Source organism: Callorhinchus milii, unplaced genomic scaffold (assembly GCF_018977255.1).
Source record: "Callorhinchus milii isolate IMCB2004 unplaced genomic scaffold, IMCB_Cmil_1.0 Scaffold146, whole genome shotgun sequence".
Classification (NCBI taxonomy): domain Eukaryota; kingdom Metazoa; phylum Chordata; class Chondrichthyes; order Chimaeriformes; family Callorhinchidae; genus Callorhinchus; species Callorhinchus milii.
In genome coordinates, this window is record NW_024704887.1 from 45,961 (window position 1) to 64,345 (window position 18,385).

The 18,385-nt window shown below is 43.8% G+C and overlaps 1 protein-coding gene across 1 annotated transcript in view; it reads right to left on the minus strand.

The window, feature by feature from the left end:
- Nucleotides 1–1,722, minus strand: part of LOC121851806 (inversin-like) — a gene marked incomplete at its 3' end in the record, with an annotated part of 46,757 nt that extends 45,035 nt beyond the window's left edge. The window contains 1 exon segment of the mRNA XM_042345894.1: nt 1,556–1,722. Within this exon segment, the coding sequence (XP_042201828.1) occupies nt 1,556–1,722 (167 nt within the window).
- Between the last annotated feature and the right edge of the window lie 16,663 nt (nt 1,723–18,385).

Genomic DNA, 18,385 nt, shown 5'->3' on the forward strand with positions numbered 1-18,385 from the left:
TAGGGGCACGGTGCTGGTTGCTAGCAGGAGGACGCCTGACGAGTCCTACCGACAGAGTAGGGGATTGCAGCCTCCACCAGCGCCGTAGGGAATCACCACAGAGTGCGCCACTAGAAGAGTGTGGTGGGGGCTATGTGAGGACATGTAATGTGGGCCAAAGGTGAACGAGGGGGCACGGGGGGGAGTAGCTGAGTACGTTTAGAGAGTTCTTGATAGAGACGTGGTTGAAGGTGGAGCCAGAGAGGGAATAGGTGCTGTGTAGCCTGGAACCGTCGGGAAGATTCTAGACGTAGGGCGCGGCCGAGGGTGGAGCCAGGCCGCGCCGAGAGGGATAAAAGGGAAGCCCCGATCACAGATCCGGGCTGTCTAGTGTGAAGAGGAACCCAAGAGCTACGTCTTCGTCCCCGTCTTCGACATCGTGGGCAGGCAGCATGTGGCTGCGCTGACCCGATTATAGATTGTCCCGTAACAAGAGTGAGAATAGGTGTGTTGTAGTCCTATGCGTAACAAGAGTGAGAATAAGTGTATTTAGACCCGTGTGTAACGGAGTTACGTAAGTGTGAAATAACTGGTGTTGCCTCCTAAATAGTGTTTCAGAATGACTGACTAAACTAGTAACAAATTCCCATTGTTCTGTATACTTGACAAACCTTACTAATTGGCTGTGTTGGGTGGTGGTGGGTTTAACGACATTTATATTTACGCGATCTAACCCCAAAAAAACCCTATATTATAGAGCCTTTAAGATTCTCAAGAACATATATCATTGTGATAGAATAATAATTATGTCACTGACATATTCAGAAGTCTCACTGAGCTATTGAACTCTTTTCCAGGAGGGTCAGTTAATTTTCAGCGAGTGTTTTGAGTTGCACCCTTCGGATGAGACTTAAACAAATCAAAACTAAGCATCCCATATATGCTACGGGAAGAGATTCATAAGGTAACATTGGCCGATGGACAAATATGTTCCTTTATTTTCACAGGGGAAACAGACCACGGTACAGTATTATCCGTCAGCGTGGTTTAAAAGGTCTCCGGTCGGAAGACCTGGGTCGAGTTAATAGCCCGCATTCTGGATCCATCCCTGAGTTCGAGCCAGTTTTGCAAGCCACTTAAAACAGTGTTTCTTTCCAAAGAGCTTACACGTGTGATGTGTGCGCATTGGTGATGGACTGGACTAATCAGAGTGCGCAATAAGAAAATTCTCAGACTTACGTTCTGCGTATAATTGCAGTGGGATGTTTGGTGAATTCCAGTTCAAGTGGTGTTTTTCACGTGGGGAGGAAACCAATGAACGTTGAGGACACACACTGTGCAAACAAGGTGACACTCCTTAGAGGTATGCGCGCAGGTTCTTGAACTCACTTGCTTTTCGATTTAAAGCTTTCTTGACTACAGGGATTCATCTTCTTGGTTCTTTCGGTAAAGTCACGTAGAAGGGAAATAATAAAATAATAAAATCAAACATAATAAAATAATTCTCACGACGTTTCAGCCACAACGCAAGCAGCCGTCCTCAGGTGAAGAACAGGTCTGTCCTCAGGTGAAGAACCTTTCAAGGACCAGCGAGTCGACTCCAGCGTGGTCCATCTTTGGGAAAGCAGCTTTTGCCAGCGCCAACAGCGCACTGCGGAAGGCGAGGGGCATCTCGGCCTCCCCCCTCCTCCGCGCAACGAACTTGTGGTGAACATTTGACGGCGGGTCGTAAATTGCCGCCATTTGGGAAAAGGCTTGCGGAAGCGTGGTCCTCTCTGCCGGCGGAATGGCGCAGAACGCCGCTAAGGCATCGTCGTCAAGGGCGGCGAGAAGCACTCTCAGCGCCTCCGCCTCCGTTCATCCCGCCAAATCACAGTTCATCTGGAAGCGACGCTTGAAGGCCACCCAGTCGCCTCCCGCAGCCATGAACTCCTTTACAAATGGTAGACAGCGCCCGAGAGATGGGATCTCGACAGGCGAACTTGGCGGGCTTTCAGATTGGGCGGGCTCTCAGTCCCGCTCGACGAACAAGATGGCGGCTGCGTGCGCGGGCTGCGCAACGGCGCTTCTCCACTGGCGAGAATCAGTGACGGAGGACTCGGCTCGTCGCAGCTACGATGCTCTGTCCTCCACCGCCGGCTCCTCACGATCGAGCACGGCGACCATCGCAGCCACGGCCTCCAGAAGATCAGTGAGGCAGGCGCAGAACAATCGGCACTCTCTCCTCGCCGGCAGCTAGCCGTCGCTAAGATGGTCGTCGCGCTGCTCCGCCGGCGGTGCCTCACTCCCTTTTTCCAGGGTCACCATCCCCGGTGTTGTCTGGGGAATCATTCCCTCGTCGTCTTCGTCGTCCGACAACATCCTGGTAGATTGTCTGCGTCATGTAAACATCTAACCTTACACGGCCTATCTCACTATAAAAACGTTTAGCCATTTCTGGCACCAGTTATAGTGGGTTCAACTGAGTCGCATTCTTAGACTTGGAGGCAGTGCATTTATTTAGTTCCAACACAACGGGGTGACTTCACCCTTAACAACACAATGACCTTGGGTGGTGACCACCCTGGCTAACTACACTGGTTACTTGAGTAACTATTTACTACGGACCGGGACAACCCCGATCCCTCTCGGGACTCGGCTTATATTCTCTTTGGTGTGGCTGGCTCCGCCCTTGACCACGCCCCTCTTCCAGAACCATCAAGAAGAACCTGGGTTCCAATCACGTGACCCTCCTAGCCCCTTCTTGGGGCACCCCTGTCATTCAAACCAGTCACGTGTCCTCCCAGGTCATCCAGAGTGCCATAGCCTTACCTGACCTCTCTCTTAGGTCGGCACACACACGCCATGCCCTTGAGGGCCGGCACTGCACTTACAGCATGGTGGCATCCAGCGATGTCACTCCATGCACACCGTGCCCCTTCAGTGACGGTACTGCACCCACAGCATGGTGACATCCAGCGATGTCACTACACACTCCGATTAAGAACCAGGCAACAGTCTACATTAGTGTTTTTTAAAAATAAAAACATGTATTTATTTTATTTTCATTATTTTTTTCACTTTATTTTTATTGTTCTTTTCTATCAACGTGACTTTACTGAAAGAACCAAAGCATATGAATTCCTGCAGTCACGAAAGTTTTAAGTAAAAAAATAACATACATTTTTATTTATCAGAAATGTTTCTAAATTCAAACACCCATCTGAATTAGCACATCTAGATTATTATTTATTATAGATTTCGCTTGTTTACCCAGGATGGCCTCGCTGAGGCTCAAGACACTTTTTTGAGGAGGGTCCTGCAAGTTTTTGCATTGGGATATTTTGACCAATACTAGTAAAACAAAATAAAAATGTATTACGGGAGGAAACGGGAAAACCTGGTGAAACCCCATTCACAACTCGGGGAGAGACAACGTACAAACTCTGCACAGAATGGTGCTTAAGTCAGGAATTTAATCCAGACCGTTCTTGCTGTGAGGCACAAGTGTTACCAACACACCACTCTGCCTCCCAAATATGCAAAAGAAAAAATACCCCACTCTTTGCAGTGACGGAATAATTATCTTTATATACTTTTTTCTATTTCATTCATAATCACAAATTATTAATTGCAGCCTTTTATTAAAATGTGATGACAGTACCCAAGGCTATGCTCTCGTAATAATCAGGTACTATACATGTATGAAGTGCACGCTGCCCAAGCAACTTAATCGTTTTAACAAACTTCATCACAATAGACTCTGTGCTATATTTACTTCCTAACTTATTGTTACCGATGTTGTTCTCCACAGTGATTATATTTAATGTGGCGTTATTTGTATATTCCACAAGAATGGATGTTGAAATAAATCCAATTAAACCAATTACAAACACTGCAAAAACAAGCCAGGACAAACGCAACACAGCACAACGATTGTGAAAGGCAGCCCCACATTATTCTAAGAAGCAAAGACGGCGAATGCTTGTCACGCACACACCATAGAATTATACATGTTCGTACTGTACTGCTCGTTTTTCAATCCACTGCTGGATGAGTGCTTCCCCCATGTAGTGCAGGGGGCTGTTTGACCATATCGGTCATTGTAGGTTGGTGAAGGTGGCGGACAGAACAACAATGGATTTTTTGCACTGTCCACAACACCTGTTTTTTATGCATGGTGGTCCCCCATCAAAGAAATATCCAGGCTCCTGGACATCTGTGAAAAAGAGCTTTATAGCTCATCCAATTCCTTCAGTATATATACATATTCTGATACTGCTTTCAAGGTCTGATTGGAACTAGCAAAGGCAAAGAAAATACACGGGTGTAAATATATACGTGTGTTCATATACATGCAATGCAGTGGTAAGAAGCTAACTTGCCACATACACAGTTATAATTGAAATACAGTATTATGGGAATCTTAAGGATGAATGTACGCCAGCGATTGGATTACTTTTGTTGATTTGGAGTGCCGATTTATTTAATTAATATTTGTTGTATTTACGTCTCACTTTTACCGTGTCCTTTATATTGTTTCTTTCTCACTTGTACATTTGTATTTGCTCTGTTTGCCTAAGTACAATAACATACAGGGTGGCCCAAATGTCAGGGCACATGGTTATTTAATGTATTTTAACATTGGCATTAAAACATTTTAATTGTTTATTCTTTCAGTTATTATTTTATCTATTTTAATTATTAATGTTTATTTTTCTTCTTCCTGTGGGGCCACCTCAAATCAGTAATTTACAAAACTCGACCGAGAGCCCTGAATGACTTGAATCAAAACAATTGCTGAATGTTCAAAGGTTATACCAGTAATCTTAGAAAAGTCCTTAATTCATTTCCAAAGATAATTGATCTGCACATTAATGTAATGGAAGACAGTTTGAACCTTTGTTAAAATAAATGGAATGACCACATGTGATTTGTTAAAATCAATAAAATAACAGCGTGTCCTGACTTTTGGGCCACCCAGTTGGATACGGGCCACGCCAAGTCGTTGCCGTTCCTTTGTGGTCTCATAATGTAACAATGCAAAGAGTTCCCACACATTTCTTGATCTCATTGCTCCGTCTCTGTGATGGTCATCCTCTCAGGAGTATTCTCTCCTTTGGGCTGCCATTCCATTGTCGGCATCGACCATCAGCCATCTTTTACTAGTGATGTGTCTTGCCCAAACACCCTTACTTCCTTAACAGTCAATATGATCTTTATCATATGTTTTTGTTCTCCGATCCAAAGCTTTAAATTGTGGTCAGGGCTCAATTGTTACGTGCCTATTTCATGCCTGGAGATGTGGAAATGTCTATATAGGCAATTTACTCAGGACCGATCATGTGAAGTGCTTTAGATTTGCCACTGCTGCCGAGAAAGCTAAAAACACGCTAAATACGCAAGTCTGGCGCCGAAAGCTTGAGGCTTGAGGGCTCTGATTTGTTGACCCTGCCTGCTTTGTTTTTAGGACCAATGTGTGCCGTTAGTGGAACAATTCAATTTTTTTTGTCTGTGCTATTGCTCCACACGAAAAAACAATCTACGAAATCTCCAGTCTATCATTTTTGTGCAGTGAATGTATTCACTTAGGACGGGCACCCTCGCAAGTATACAAGGTTGTTAAACTTCTGAAGGTCCCTCTCAACAAAAAAAGGACAGACGAAAAAAACCACCCCTGCATCTTCCTGCTTATTTGCAATCCACTTGCAATGACCTGGAATGCCCCAGCCCAGTGAGTTTTGTGGCGCAATTCGTTTTTGACGCATCGCGTATCCAGATGTTTCACACTGAAGAGACCATTACAGTCTTCTCCCGAGGCAAGCAAGGCCCTTCCTGAAATGCCCCCTTTAGAGATGGGTGGAAATAAATACTCTCAGCATCAAAATGGATCTCAAAACAGAGAACTTTAATTCGAGTTCCTGTAAATTTACACCAACGACGAGCAGTGGAGATGGTCTCCTCGTATTTCTTTTAGTACTATAAAGGATTTAAAGCACTGCAGAATTAAACATCCCTTGACCTGATTTATTCCACAAACGACAGGGTGCAGCTGATTTATTGGCCGTAATAAAATAAAAAGGAAAAAGTGAGTGATGGACAGTGAAATGTGACATGCAACATTAGCCGTTTTCAATATGTTATTCCATCCAAAATGATATGGGGGCTTTATGGGCATGCCATGCATCTGATTTAAACACAGATTGTGGAGAGAGCAGTGGGAATGGATAAAGACGATCATCAAAAGGACAGAACAAAAAAGCATCCTCGAACACAGATGAGTATCAAAAACGCACTGGCCCATTTGGTAATTGTCGACTGCCTTATAATGGTTCTGGTAACTTTCCATTATTTAAGGGATAATGACGTAGCTATGCAGTGCATTCATAGCTGATCATTTTCAATATAACCTACATGAACTATTTGTCACTTTACATATTTAATTGTTTTTTTTTTGTATGACCAGTTCTCTAATCCCTCTCTCTTGTTTGGATGTGTTACAGCTGTCACGCAGCTCCGTTGTGTCTCAGGTGGGTGAGCAGCACGGATCGGTCTGCAGTCACACAGCCGTCGTGTGCTGTGCTGCTATGTTGGTCACTGAAGACGGGTTGAATACTATTTTACCATGTTTTCCCTGGGTAGTATGTTCATATATATATGATTTAACTAAGTTTTAGATGCACTCAAGTGATTCCTTTATTTCAGGGTGTATCACAATAAATCTACTCGCTGCCTTATTTCAAAACTGCTAATTAAAAAACTACTACCACTTCTCTTTGCTGCTAAATGCTTCACTTTAACAAAAACACGCAACTGACAACAGTTTCTTGTGAACACACCAGCTGGACCCAACACCAGAGAGTGCATCTCTTGCCTATGCACCATTCACTTGACGCCAGACCAAACCGTCCCTAGTATATTTCCATATTTTCAAATGCAGCACATGCCATACCTCCATTTCAAGACAGTTATACCTTAATTTATGTAAAATATCAATAAAGTATAAAGTGCTATATCGGCAAAATCATGGATGTCCGATTAACACTCTCAAATCTGCACAACATCACTACGCTCCATTCTCTTCACTAATTATCCTGGTAATCGCCAGATTATTTTTTACTTGTTTATGCCACATTTAGTCTTAGGGACTCTTTTGCAGGAGGATCCTGCATTGGATTTTTATTTTAAAATGTGTTCAGACAATTATACAAGTGGGAGGAAACCCAAGCTACCTGGAGAAAATCCTCGCACACGAGGGGGAAACACACTATCCCCATACAGATGGAGTTATTAGCCCACTTGCTGTCCTGCCTTCTCTGGGGGAGTCAGGGTAAGGCACCTCGATGGCCACGGAAAGAGAGTTTCCCAACGTTTGCGTGATTTACCAATCCTCACCTCCAAAGTTCTGTATTACAGGCGTGCCAACCAACATGACGCGGTACAACCCGAAAATACATCGGAGATTCATACAATAAAGCCACGAAAACCTACGCAGTTCTTATTTCATTCCCCAAATTGCATTACAGCCGCCCGGCTGCTTGAAACACGAAATAGGGCCATGACTCCCTTCTCCGCTTGATTGTATGTGCTCTTATCTTCTGTGGGTACATTCCTTGCTGGGTTCTGTAGGCATCCAGGTCACTCCACCAACCATGATTCCATATGAAGCCTTCCCTGACGAGTCGCCTCTTCATAGCAACTGATGAATTCCTCCCATCTCATCTTCAGCAGATGGAACCGTCAGAGATGGAATTTGCAGTTTAATTGTCTCGCTCGCAGGAACAACTCATTGACTCGCCACTTCAGAATTCTCCTTCAAGTGGTGTCTCTGACCACTATTCAAAGAGTCCCTCCTCCAATGCTCTCTCCCGAGTTTCGTTTATGACCTGAGAGAAAACCATTTTAGTTCTAATTTCCCATGCTTCTGTCCCATTTCATCCACCTTGGAGACAAATCCAGTCGTCCATGTTGGGATATGCTTGGTGATTTTGGGACTTTTTCATTTTTCACAACAGCTTTCCCGACGTTATTGTTGGCAGTGACTTCACTGTTTGGGCACTTGGTATTTCTCCCAGGTGTGGTTCTCTGCCATGGTTTTCTGCCTTCCATTCTTCTTGTTTTTAAATACACGACAGCTATATTCACTGTGGTATTTTGTCTGGGTCTGTATGTCAATTTATGTAAATAATATTGAAAACACGTTTTATGTTCTTGGGAGTCTTTTATTTCAGTGTTTCACAGCATATCCATTCACTCAGCCACAGCGGCCAAAACACTCCCACTGTTTATGTTGTTAATGTTTCTAATAAAAAAAAAATAAGCAAGTGTTCTCTCGTAAACACAATACGTAGTTAAACTCGACACCAAGCCCTGCATAAATTGCTCGTAGACGAGCACAAGCCGCAAGCCAGACAAGGTGGTATCTACATGCATCATGCCAGAATGCCCATTCACACCGTGCTCACATTTAAATGCAGTTTCTCTCCTTTATTTTACGTAAAATATTCGCAAATCACATTTCATTGCAACCCTTATCAGAAAACTGTGATGTCGACAAAATCACGGACGTCCGAAAAACACTCTAAAAAAATCACACACGAATCATCGCCGCACTCCATCGCTTTCACCGCCAAATCTCCCCGATAATCACCAGATTATCTTGAGAACGCGACCGCTATCTATTCCAGTGAGCCACGAGGGTCGGGGCTTTTCACCATGACCAGTTTAAGCCAGGAAATCAAATCTGAGCCCTGGATCGACACCGCCCCTCCTCACCCCCCTTGTACACGCTGCCCCAGGCAAAGGTTGTGCGTGTACTGGTTGCCCTGAGGCTACAATCCAGACTCCCTCACTGCCCCTTTCGCTCTCGCGCAAATCGCTTAATTGTTCAGCGGAGACCGCTTCTGGAGCCCGCACGGGAGCTCAGGAAAAGCAGCTACGCCGCAGCCACATTTTCTGGAGCTGTTTAACGATGTTTATTTTCTTAATGAGCCGCTCCATTTGCATGTCTGCCATGTGGCTGGATTGCTGGCGGCATGGCTGTCTGGACCCCGGCACGGTCGCAAGGCGCAAGCTTCGCTGCCTGATCAAGTCTCTAGTGACTAAACAGAGGCTGGCAAATACGCAGCGCGGCGGCAAAGCTAACACAAACAAACGAGCAAATTAAATGGGCTACTTAGATACAACAAGCGTAATGAAGCCACACTGTAAATAATTATGTTTTATGATATTCACTTTGTAAGCTTAGTCATTATCACATTATCTAATTATTTTAAGCCACTTTGTGTGTCAAAATGAAGTAGGCATTGGCGGATTAAGAAACAAATGTGCAAATTAATTTTGAACAAAAGTGATTGGCAGGATGTCTTTATAAACGTTACTGCGCCTGTATTTTTGTTATTTCTAGTTTAATTTTACTGCAATTTTAACATTTAGAAGAAGTTTTTTAACGAAACATTTGCTTGCAGTGTACACACTTAAAGTGTAGGTCACATTGTATCGCTTTCCATGCAACAATTAATATATGAAAATATTTGTAAAAAAAAAAATAACAACCTTTTTTACATATAAACTTATATTGACTGCTTTACATTTTGCCCATTTCAATGTATAGTTTTGCTATAATTATCGCTACATTTTACTGATTAAAATAAATTGTAGATTGTACAAAACAGGTCTCGTTTAGTGATTGAGCATGGTCAGAAGTGCCAGGTCAATTATGTTGTGAGCATTCGCATTCATATTTGCTGGGGCTGCAATTGGCTATTGGTAAAGGCTAAACTCTCCTGTAGGCATGATTGAACTGGTGAAGTAAATCTCATTCTTAATGATTTCATTATAATAATCATTTCAACAAGCCGCTGCAGGGCCTGTAGCCAGCGTTTCATTTACTTATTATAATTTCTATAATTAACACGTACTCACGAACGGCACCAAGGGCACGGGGGCAGCTTTCAAAACCGCAAATGAGGAGGTAAGTATGAGGTGGAAATGCAGCAAAACCAGTGCAAATGCAAACGAACAACGCAGGCATGCAATTCTCCAACAAGACATCACGTTCAGCAAGTTTTACTTTGAAGAATCTTTCCATTACCTTTGGCGGAGTAAACAACGACTCACAATGCCATGTCGATCCTGCGAGTTTGTTTGACCGTACTTCTCCACACGCTGGGCGGTGAAGCTTGTGGCAGCTGTTTAATTTTGTTCGTACACTTTCACAGCGCAGCATTTGATTTGGCCGTTGTGAAATTTATGCAAAAATTCATCGCAGAGAAATGAAATCGCAAAAAAAAGGAAAATGTGTGAGGGCCAACCTGCATTTATTTCCGTGGTCCTAAATAAATAACACCAATTTACATCTCTTTTATAATCATGCACTGCTGGATGTGTTGATCATGGGAGTCGCTTGACCATACATTACCACGCTGGTGAGTGCGGGTTGATGGATTGGGTGGGGGGCGGCGATGGGTTGGGAGGCTGGACTGGTTCGGTTCTGATATCACTGCCATTCACTGTTTAAATCATTAGATTGAATTGCGTCTTACACCATATATATACATAATAGTTCCAAATTCAGTAACAGCAGAGTGGAACCTCGATATAACATCTATCAGGGGACCATCCAAATTAAATTTTAGATGCAATGCCAGCTCAGAGAGCTGAGCTGGTCTGCCCAGGCCTTGAGATTGAACACTGTGATTAAACGGGGTCCTCAAGTGTAGTAAGTTGATGGTCATAGCCCGGTCACCAGTGATCACACAAAAAAACCCTGCACATTAAATTCAGTTCTGGACTTAATGTGGCGTTAATTTCAGCTCTGAGAATTAAAATCCCACTCTCGCATGCAAAACGAGCGAGGAGTTCTGCCCTCTGCTGTGCGTGGACCAGAGGTCACGAGAAGGGGTTGCAGAGGGAGCTCTGCGATATCCACTTCTGTGGGCAATTTTCGAACACGAAGGTTTGAACCGCTCGGCGAGAGAGATCCAAAAGAGGACCCTTTGTCTCGTGCCGTGATGCCGATAGCGCAATCGGCATAACATTTGGGGAAAATTACAACGCAAGTAAAACGAGATGCGGGCAATCGTTAAATCCAGGAACCTTGACTGGTTGTGTCAAAGGGGCTCTTTCAGGCGACCTCAAAAATTGAATGTCAGATACAGAAAAAATACGCAACGCAGGAACATTATAATGTAACGAGATTGTATTGTCTTGCATTTTTATGAGAGCAATTATACATATATAAGAAATCGTTTTCCATATTCACCTTCATGCATTCTGTTGAAAACCATTACTAAAGTTGCTTTATTCGTATATCCCTCAGCTTGCTGCCGAGATGCTACAGTAGGTATTGATGCCCCTGACACTGAACAAGCATGTATGCATGTATATATGTTGAACTTATTTCGCACCCTACATTATAATCGGAGGTGCTAATGCGGCCAAACCACGGGGCCATATTCTCGGTGGTTATCGTGGTTGTGGTGCACGTTGTATAGGAGTGTCCTCTACGGTAGCATCGTGGTTAGCGCACCGCTCTGTGAACCCGGTGAGAGGGGTTCGATTTCCACTCACGGCCAAGATTAGTTGTGAATATTTTAGTTGGTCAAGGGCCTCCCCTAGATTGACTCAGCATTTACATGTACCTTGTGCAGTATGTAAACATCAGCATTAGGGATACAAATGCGGCTGGCCGTAATGCTGGCCACACCATCCTCTCGTGTGCTGGCCAGCCTTCATAGGTGCTCACTAACAACACTTTCCCCAACAGTTTGTGTCGGCTATATTGGGGCATTTCTTTCTTTCTTTGTTGTCAGGGCCCTGATGAGTGCCTGCAGATATCATAATGTGAGGAGTTTCCACTTTCACTCAACATTGGCTTGAGAAATTATAATGCAAGTTGTGTTTTGTGATTTGGGAGGATTTTATGGAACCATAAACTAATGCGCTTTGAACGTAATTATGATTTTGTGCAAATTAGTAAGCCCGAGGGAGCCAAATGAGGCAATATTAGCAGCTAAACAAACATGACCAATGTAACGTACAAAGTAGAATGTTGGTTTTGACCAAAAATCACAAATATATTTCCATTTTTGTAAAGTATGTTAAACTGAAATCAAATCTTGCTTCAGGCTTGCTTAATGCACTGCAACATTTTAACCAAATGTCAACCAAGGTTTGATGTTTTTTTACTTCTTGACTTCAAAATAATCCTCAAAACCACATCGGAGATGCCAAAAGGAGATGATGTTGCTGTGTCGTTGCTGACAAGCACGTGTGAGTCGTTTAAAACCAACATTTTGTTAAAAACAATAACTCACACCAACCCATCGTACATTGAATCAGGAGAATTGTTTTTTTTTTAAGTTTATTCCATGCATCATCATCACTCATGATCAAGAATGTCGACATCCAGAAAAACACCTCATTTGAGACTCAAACATCTCATCTCCTGGCTTCGACATTCCTCCTAGAAAAAACTGGCGCAACCAATCAACCATATTAACACATCAACGGGCCGATGCGCAACCCAAACGATGGACCATATAGTGAAGCGCTGTTGCCCGTACTTCCTCAACGGAGGAGAGGAATAGCAAAATGACACGAACTAATTCCTGAAGCCCTCTCGACCTCGACATTGGCTTTTACCTCCTGAATATATCGCCACACGCAAGAATAGAATAGCCATGTATCTATGTATGCTGAACTTCTTACCCTGCGTACGTAGCCAATTGTGCGAATCGGAGATGCGGAAAAATGATCAATCCGCTGCTGGATGAAGACCTTCCCCACCCATCAGCTCCTTGCACAATTCCTGCAATGCACGTAGCACCTGCACACGAACTGATTTTATTGCTCAATCTCATCAGAGGGCGTACTCTTGGGTGCGTTCCCTCCCTTGGCTGCCACTGCATCCACTACTCTAGACCACCGGACATCATCCCTTTGGGTGACGTGTCCTGACCAAGCCCACATACTTTTCTTAACAGAAGTATCGTTTCCTTAACAAATGTATGTTCTCTAAACCAGCGGTCCCCAACCTTTTTGACACCAGGGACCGGTTTTCGAAAGAAGACAATTTTTTTACGGACCGGGGGGGGGGGGGTCATCATTGGGTCTTTCCCCCTTTTCAAAGAAGCTCTCCAGCGACGTTTGTTGTTTTACTCATTGTGGCTACTAGGGGTTAGTGCTTGTGGGCTTACCACAACTGTGACTGTGACAAGTGCGCAGTGCGGGAAAGAGGCGCGGACGGAAGTGGTGAATAATAAAACAATGGGGGCGGGGGCCACGCGCGGACTCACCGCTCTCACCTCCTGCTGCTGTGCGGACCGGGAGGACCCCACGGCTCTAAACCATTCGGTGATCTGTTTCAAGGTAAAACCAAGTGTCTGATTGCATATATCGTGCGAGATTTTGGAACTACCTTTCAGCCCAAATAAACCATCCTCAAACCAATCTTACAGCGCTTTACTTTAACTCAGGACATTAAATAATAGTGATCATATAATAATACACACATCTCAAGCACATTACCCGTAATGCTAGATGTAAAGATATAACATGAAACAATAACAATGCAAAAAATACAGAGGAGTCAATGTGGTTGTAGTGCAGCCACATCGACTGCAATGCAACTTGCCTCGCTCAGCAATGAAAGTGACTCGAAATCACCCATAAAATGAGGACATGGAAGCTCAAAACCCATTAAGACTGCTACCTGAACAGCTAGCTGACAACTTGGTATCTTAAAGAAGGAGATGAAGATGATGGCACCATTGCCAGAAATATGCAGGAGTATCATGCCTTAAAATACATCTTGAGCAAAACGGCCGTTACTTAATTCAATTTGAAATCTATTATTCATTAGAACCGCTGTTGAAGTGTTATACTGTCGCATTGAAAGAGACGTTACTGAATTATTAAACTTTGCCTCGAGCCTAATTATTGTGCTTTGCATAATGGAGGATGGCGGATCGGATTCTGACCAGCGGTCGGCATTAATTGGCAGACTAGGTGGTGGAGGAGAGTGATTGACGGGATGGATGAAGAATAGTGGGCAATTGGGTAAAAAAAAAAAAAACCTCACAAAATCCTTGACAAGTTGGGAATGATCCAGCGAGGATGTAACCGGTGAGAGAGAACTACCCTGAGCACCTGGCGCGCAAAGTGGTCGTGTGGTCTGGCCTCCAAGTGGTGGTGGGGGGGTGGTGCTCCTGAAACGCAGCGCAATTGTGACACGTAGCGCACTCCGCGCTGCGTGTCTGCCGCGATCAATAGGCAACAGCACCCAATAAATATATCGTCAATAAATATCTACACAATGCAATTTTCCTTTAAAAATGTAATTAATCGTGACGTTAAATATATACTGATATGACAACACGAGCGTGCAGTGGTAGCACAGTGCTTAGCGCGCTGCTCTATGAACGCGGTGACCCGAGTTCAATTCCCGGCCAAGGCTAATATTGGTGCCGACTTGATATCTGAATCGGCCCTGGGCCCCCCCCCCTCACCAACCGACACTAACCAGCGTGGTGAAGTATGGTCAAACAACCACTATGGTCGACGTGAAGTGGGGTCGGGAGCAAACAAAATGAAATAGCTGTCTTTCAGACGCAACTAAAGAATAAAAGTGGAAGTGTAATGACATTTTAAACGAGTGAAACATTTGATTGCTGTCGGGTTTTCAAAACTACATTTGGCATTTCATCAAATAAGACGATGTTGGTGAAGCAAATCTTCTTATGTCCTTCAGCCGAATGCCACAATTGCACCCCGTGCTCGGCAATGTGACGTGGAGCCTCACCGGTTACAAACACTAATGCAGAATGTGGAAGGCATAACATACCTAGGCTCCGTGACTCTACAAGGGCAAATCGAAACAACTGCTGTGAGGAAAAGATGATTGAACAGATGAGTGATTTTACAGGCAGGAGGTCCTGAGTTTGAATCACGTCCCAGGCGAGCCATCTCCGAATGGTTTTGTGTTTCAATAACAATTCACCTTGACCACTGTGCCCATTTATTTATAAATATAAACATGATTTGTTTTTTATTTTTGTACATAGTTTATTTACTCACGTTTCTTCACGTACAATAACTTCACACATTGACCGCTTAAACACGCTCAAGACGTTTAAGATATGTATTGTAGAAATATCTAGTTGCAATAATACTTTCTGTAATTGGCTCTTACAAATAGCATAAGGGGGACGTAACTGTGACATGATCTTCCAAATGACAGAATTGCCGAAGCAGCGCTGGCTGTCCAGCACACGACGATGTGCGGATTTGCATGTTTCGGGACCGCACATCCGTACATGGTACAGTGTGAATTTTACTTTTCAAATATCATTTTAAATTCACAATTAAGTAGATATTTTTCAAGTAGTTTGTATATCGGCATGTTGCTTTGTCATGTTCAGCGTGCAGTATTTGCATTCGCCGAGAGAACACAATAGTGACTTAAAGCTTTCGTGACTGCAGGAATTCATATTCTTTGGGTCTTTCGGTAAAGTCACGTAGATAGGTTCAAAGAAAATAACCAAAAACTACGATGTTTCGATCGCAACACAAGCGGTCGTCATCAGGAAAAGGGGGTTAGCCTCTAAAGGCAAACTGTTTATAAAGGTTTGAAATGGGCGTAGCCCAAGTGTCATCAGCATGGGCGGGGCAGCTGATGTTACTGTAAGTGATGGTACTCGTAGAGGGCAACGCGGCGCTGGTGGTGGGTTTCCACCAATTAAAGGGCTGCCAAGTAATCATTGCACCTCGCTTTACACACTCGCACTGTTGACGGTGGAGGTTGCTGCTAGAGGTGATGGTACTCGTAGAGGGCCACGACGGCACTGGTGGTGGGCTTCCACCAATAAAGGGCTACTGCTAGTGGTGATGGTAGTAGTGGGCAGTGATGGTCCGGTGGTGGCTTCCACCAATTAAAGGGCTGCCAGGTCTAAAATGGAAACATTACAGCCAGTTATGACTTAAACTGGTTGATAACGTCCTTCCAGTGATTGCTGAGTTTGTACCCATCTTCTCGGTTGAAATTGTGTCTATGTCTGTATATATGGATGGCTTCATGAACGAATCTTTGTTGATAGCCAGTGGGTTTGCAAAGTACCTTCGTCTTAGAGAAATCAATTTCGTGTGAGCCCACCGCATTAAAACAATGATCAGCCACGGCCGAGGTATTGGTCCTACCGTGTTTCAGATCTGCCTTATGTTCACGAACACGGTCCGAGACATGTCGCTTAGTTTCCCCAATGTAACTACTGCCGCAGACACAGCTTAGTTTGTAGACGCCGGGGTATTGCATGTCAGGGATCACATCCTTCACAGATGGGATCAGATCACGAATTTTATGTACTGTGTTAAATCGAACCTGGATCTTGTGTTTGCTCATGATTTTGGAAATATTTTTGGTGACCCCTGCTATGTATGGCAAGGTGATGGTTTTGATTGGGTCCTCAGATGGTTCTTTCCCAACGGTTGGGGTGATAGCTTTACGGATTGTGTAGTCTGAATATCCATTCGTCTTGAGAGCTTGGTGTACGTGTTCCAGTTCACTGGCTAGGTGATGATGGTCGGAAATACATCGAGCTCTATGGTGTAGAGTTTTGATGAGGGAATTCTTCTGGGATGGATGGTGGTGGGAGTCAGGTTTTAGGTAGGCATCCGTATGGGTGCTTTCCTGTAGACAGTGGCCCATTGAGCCATCTGGTCTCTTTTCGATTAAAACATCCAAGAATGGTAGCTTGCCATCCTTTTCCACCTCCATGGTGAATTTGATGGCTGGGTGTATGGAATTGATGTGGTTGAGGAATTGGTTCAGAGCTGGTCGGCCATGTGGCCAGATGACGAACGTGTCATCTACGTACCTCTTCCACAAGGACGGACGTAGAGTGGATGCCTGGATGGCGTCTGTCTCAAAATTTTCCATGAAAACATTGGCTACAACCGGAGATAAGGGAGAACCCATTGGGGTACCTTCAACTTGTTTGTAGAATGTTCCATTCCAGGTGAAGTAAGTGTTGGTGAGGCAGTGTCTCACCAGGGCCGGTACATCAGCATTCAGTCCTTGTTGGACCAAATCTTCAATGATTGCAATGGTGTCAGGCACAGGAACTTTGGTAAACAAAGAGACTACATCGAAACTAACGAGCAAATCACCTGGAGATAGTGAGATGTCCTTAATTAACGATACCAAGTGAGCTGAGTTAAGTACAGCTGAGGTGGTCTTACCAGTGAATGGTTGTAAGGTCTCAGACAGAAATCGGGCCAGTTTGTAGGTGGGTGAGTCAATGGTGGAGACGATAGGACGAAGGGGTGTACCTTCTTTATGGATTTTTGGTAAGCCATACAATCTGGGTGGTCTAGCAGCAGAGGGTTTTAAGGAAAACCGCTTGGTTGGTTCGATTAAAGATGTCGAATCAGTGATGATATTGTTGGTTTTCGTAACGAGGCTGTTGGTGGGATCTCTTTTAATTTTTGTATAGCTACCATCATTAAGTAGGTCCTGAATTTTGTTATTGTATGTGGTTTTGTCCATGATGACTGTGGCATTGCCCTTGTCGGCTGAGATGATGACCTATCTAAACAACACAATAGTGATTAAATGTTACAGTATCACTGTGCTATTAGTAACATAAAAAAAACTCTGAAATATACTACTTACTTTTGCCATTTATTTTAAGTGACATAAATGACCAGGAGCCCAATTTTATGCTGACCATTCCCAGAGAAAAGTGCTGACCCTTCCACGGAAGACTTAATTTAAAAACTAATGATGCAAAACGTGTTGTACATTATGGCCATTAAAGGAATAGCCTATTACTCCGAAAAGGATTTTTTGTTGGAAATAAATTACGAAACCTAAACACTTATTGTTACTAAAGAGGCTTTAAAGTAAATTATTGGCGGTGTAGGAAACCATTGGCCCATCCATTAAAGTATTTGCAAACAATTGTTTGTGTTGTAATTGTGCAAGTGTCCAACTTTAATAAACAAGTATGCTGCTAATATAGCGGGGTTCTCATAAATATATTTCACAACAATTAAAACATTTCTACGATAACAAAAAAATGTTCCTACAAAAAAAACCCCGCTGTATTCTGAGAGGCCGGTTCCATTTGTTCAACGATGTTGCAGTCGATGCTATTACAACCCCGCAAACTGTTGAATGAATAATTTCTCCTCAGTTGAGGAATGGCCTCTTGGAGTACTTTATACTCTGCCACACCATTAATGAGAGGTTGCTGGTGTGGAATGCATGAAATTGGTGCCATAAGTAACACAGTGTGATCTAGTTTGACTCACATCTCGTTCATTCAAAACTAATTTACGCTTCAACTTTGCAGTCATCCACATGGTTTGCGCTGTGGTGGGAAGGGGTGGGGTATATTGAGACCACGGCAATGGGAACAATGCAATA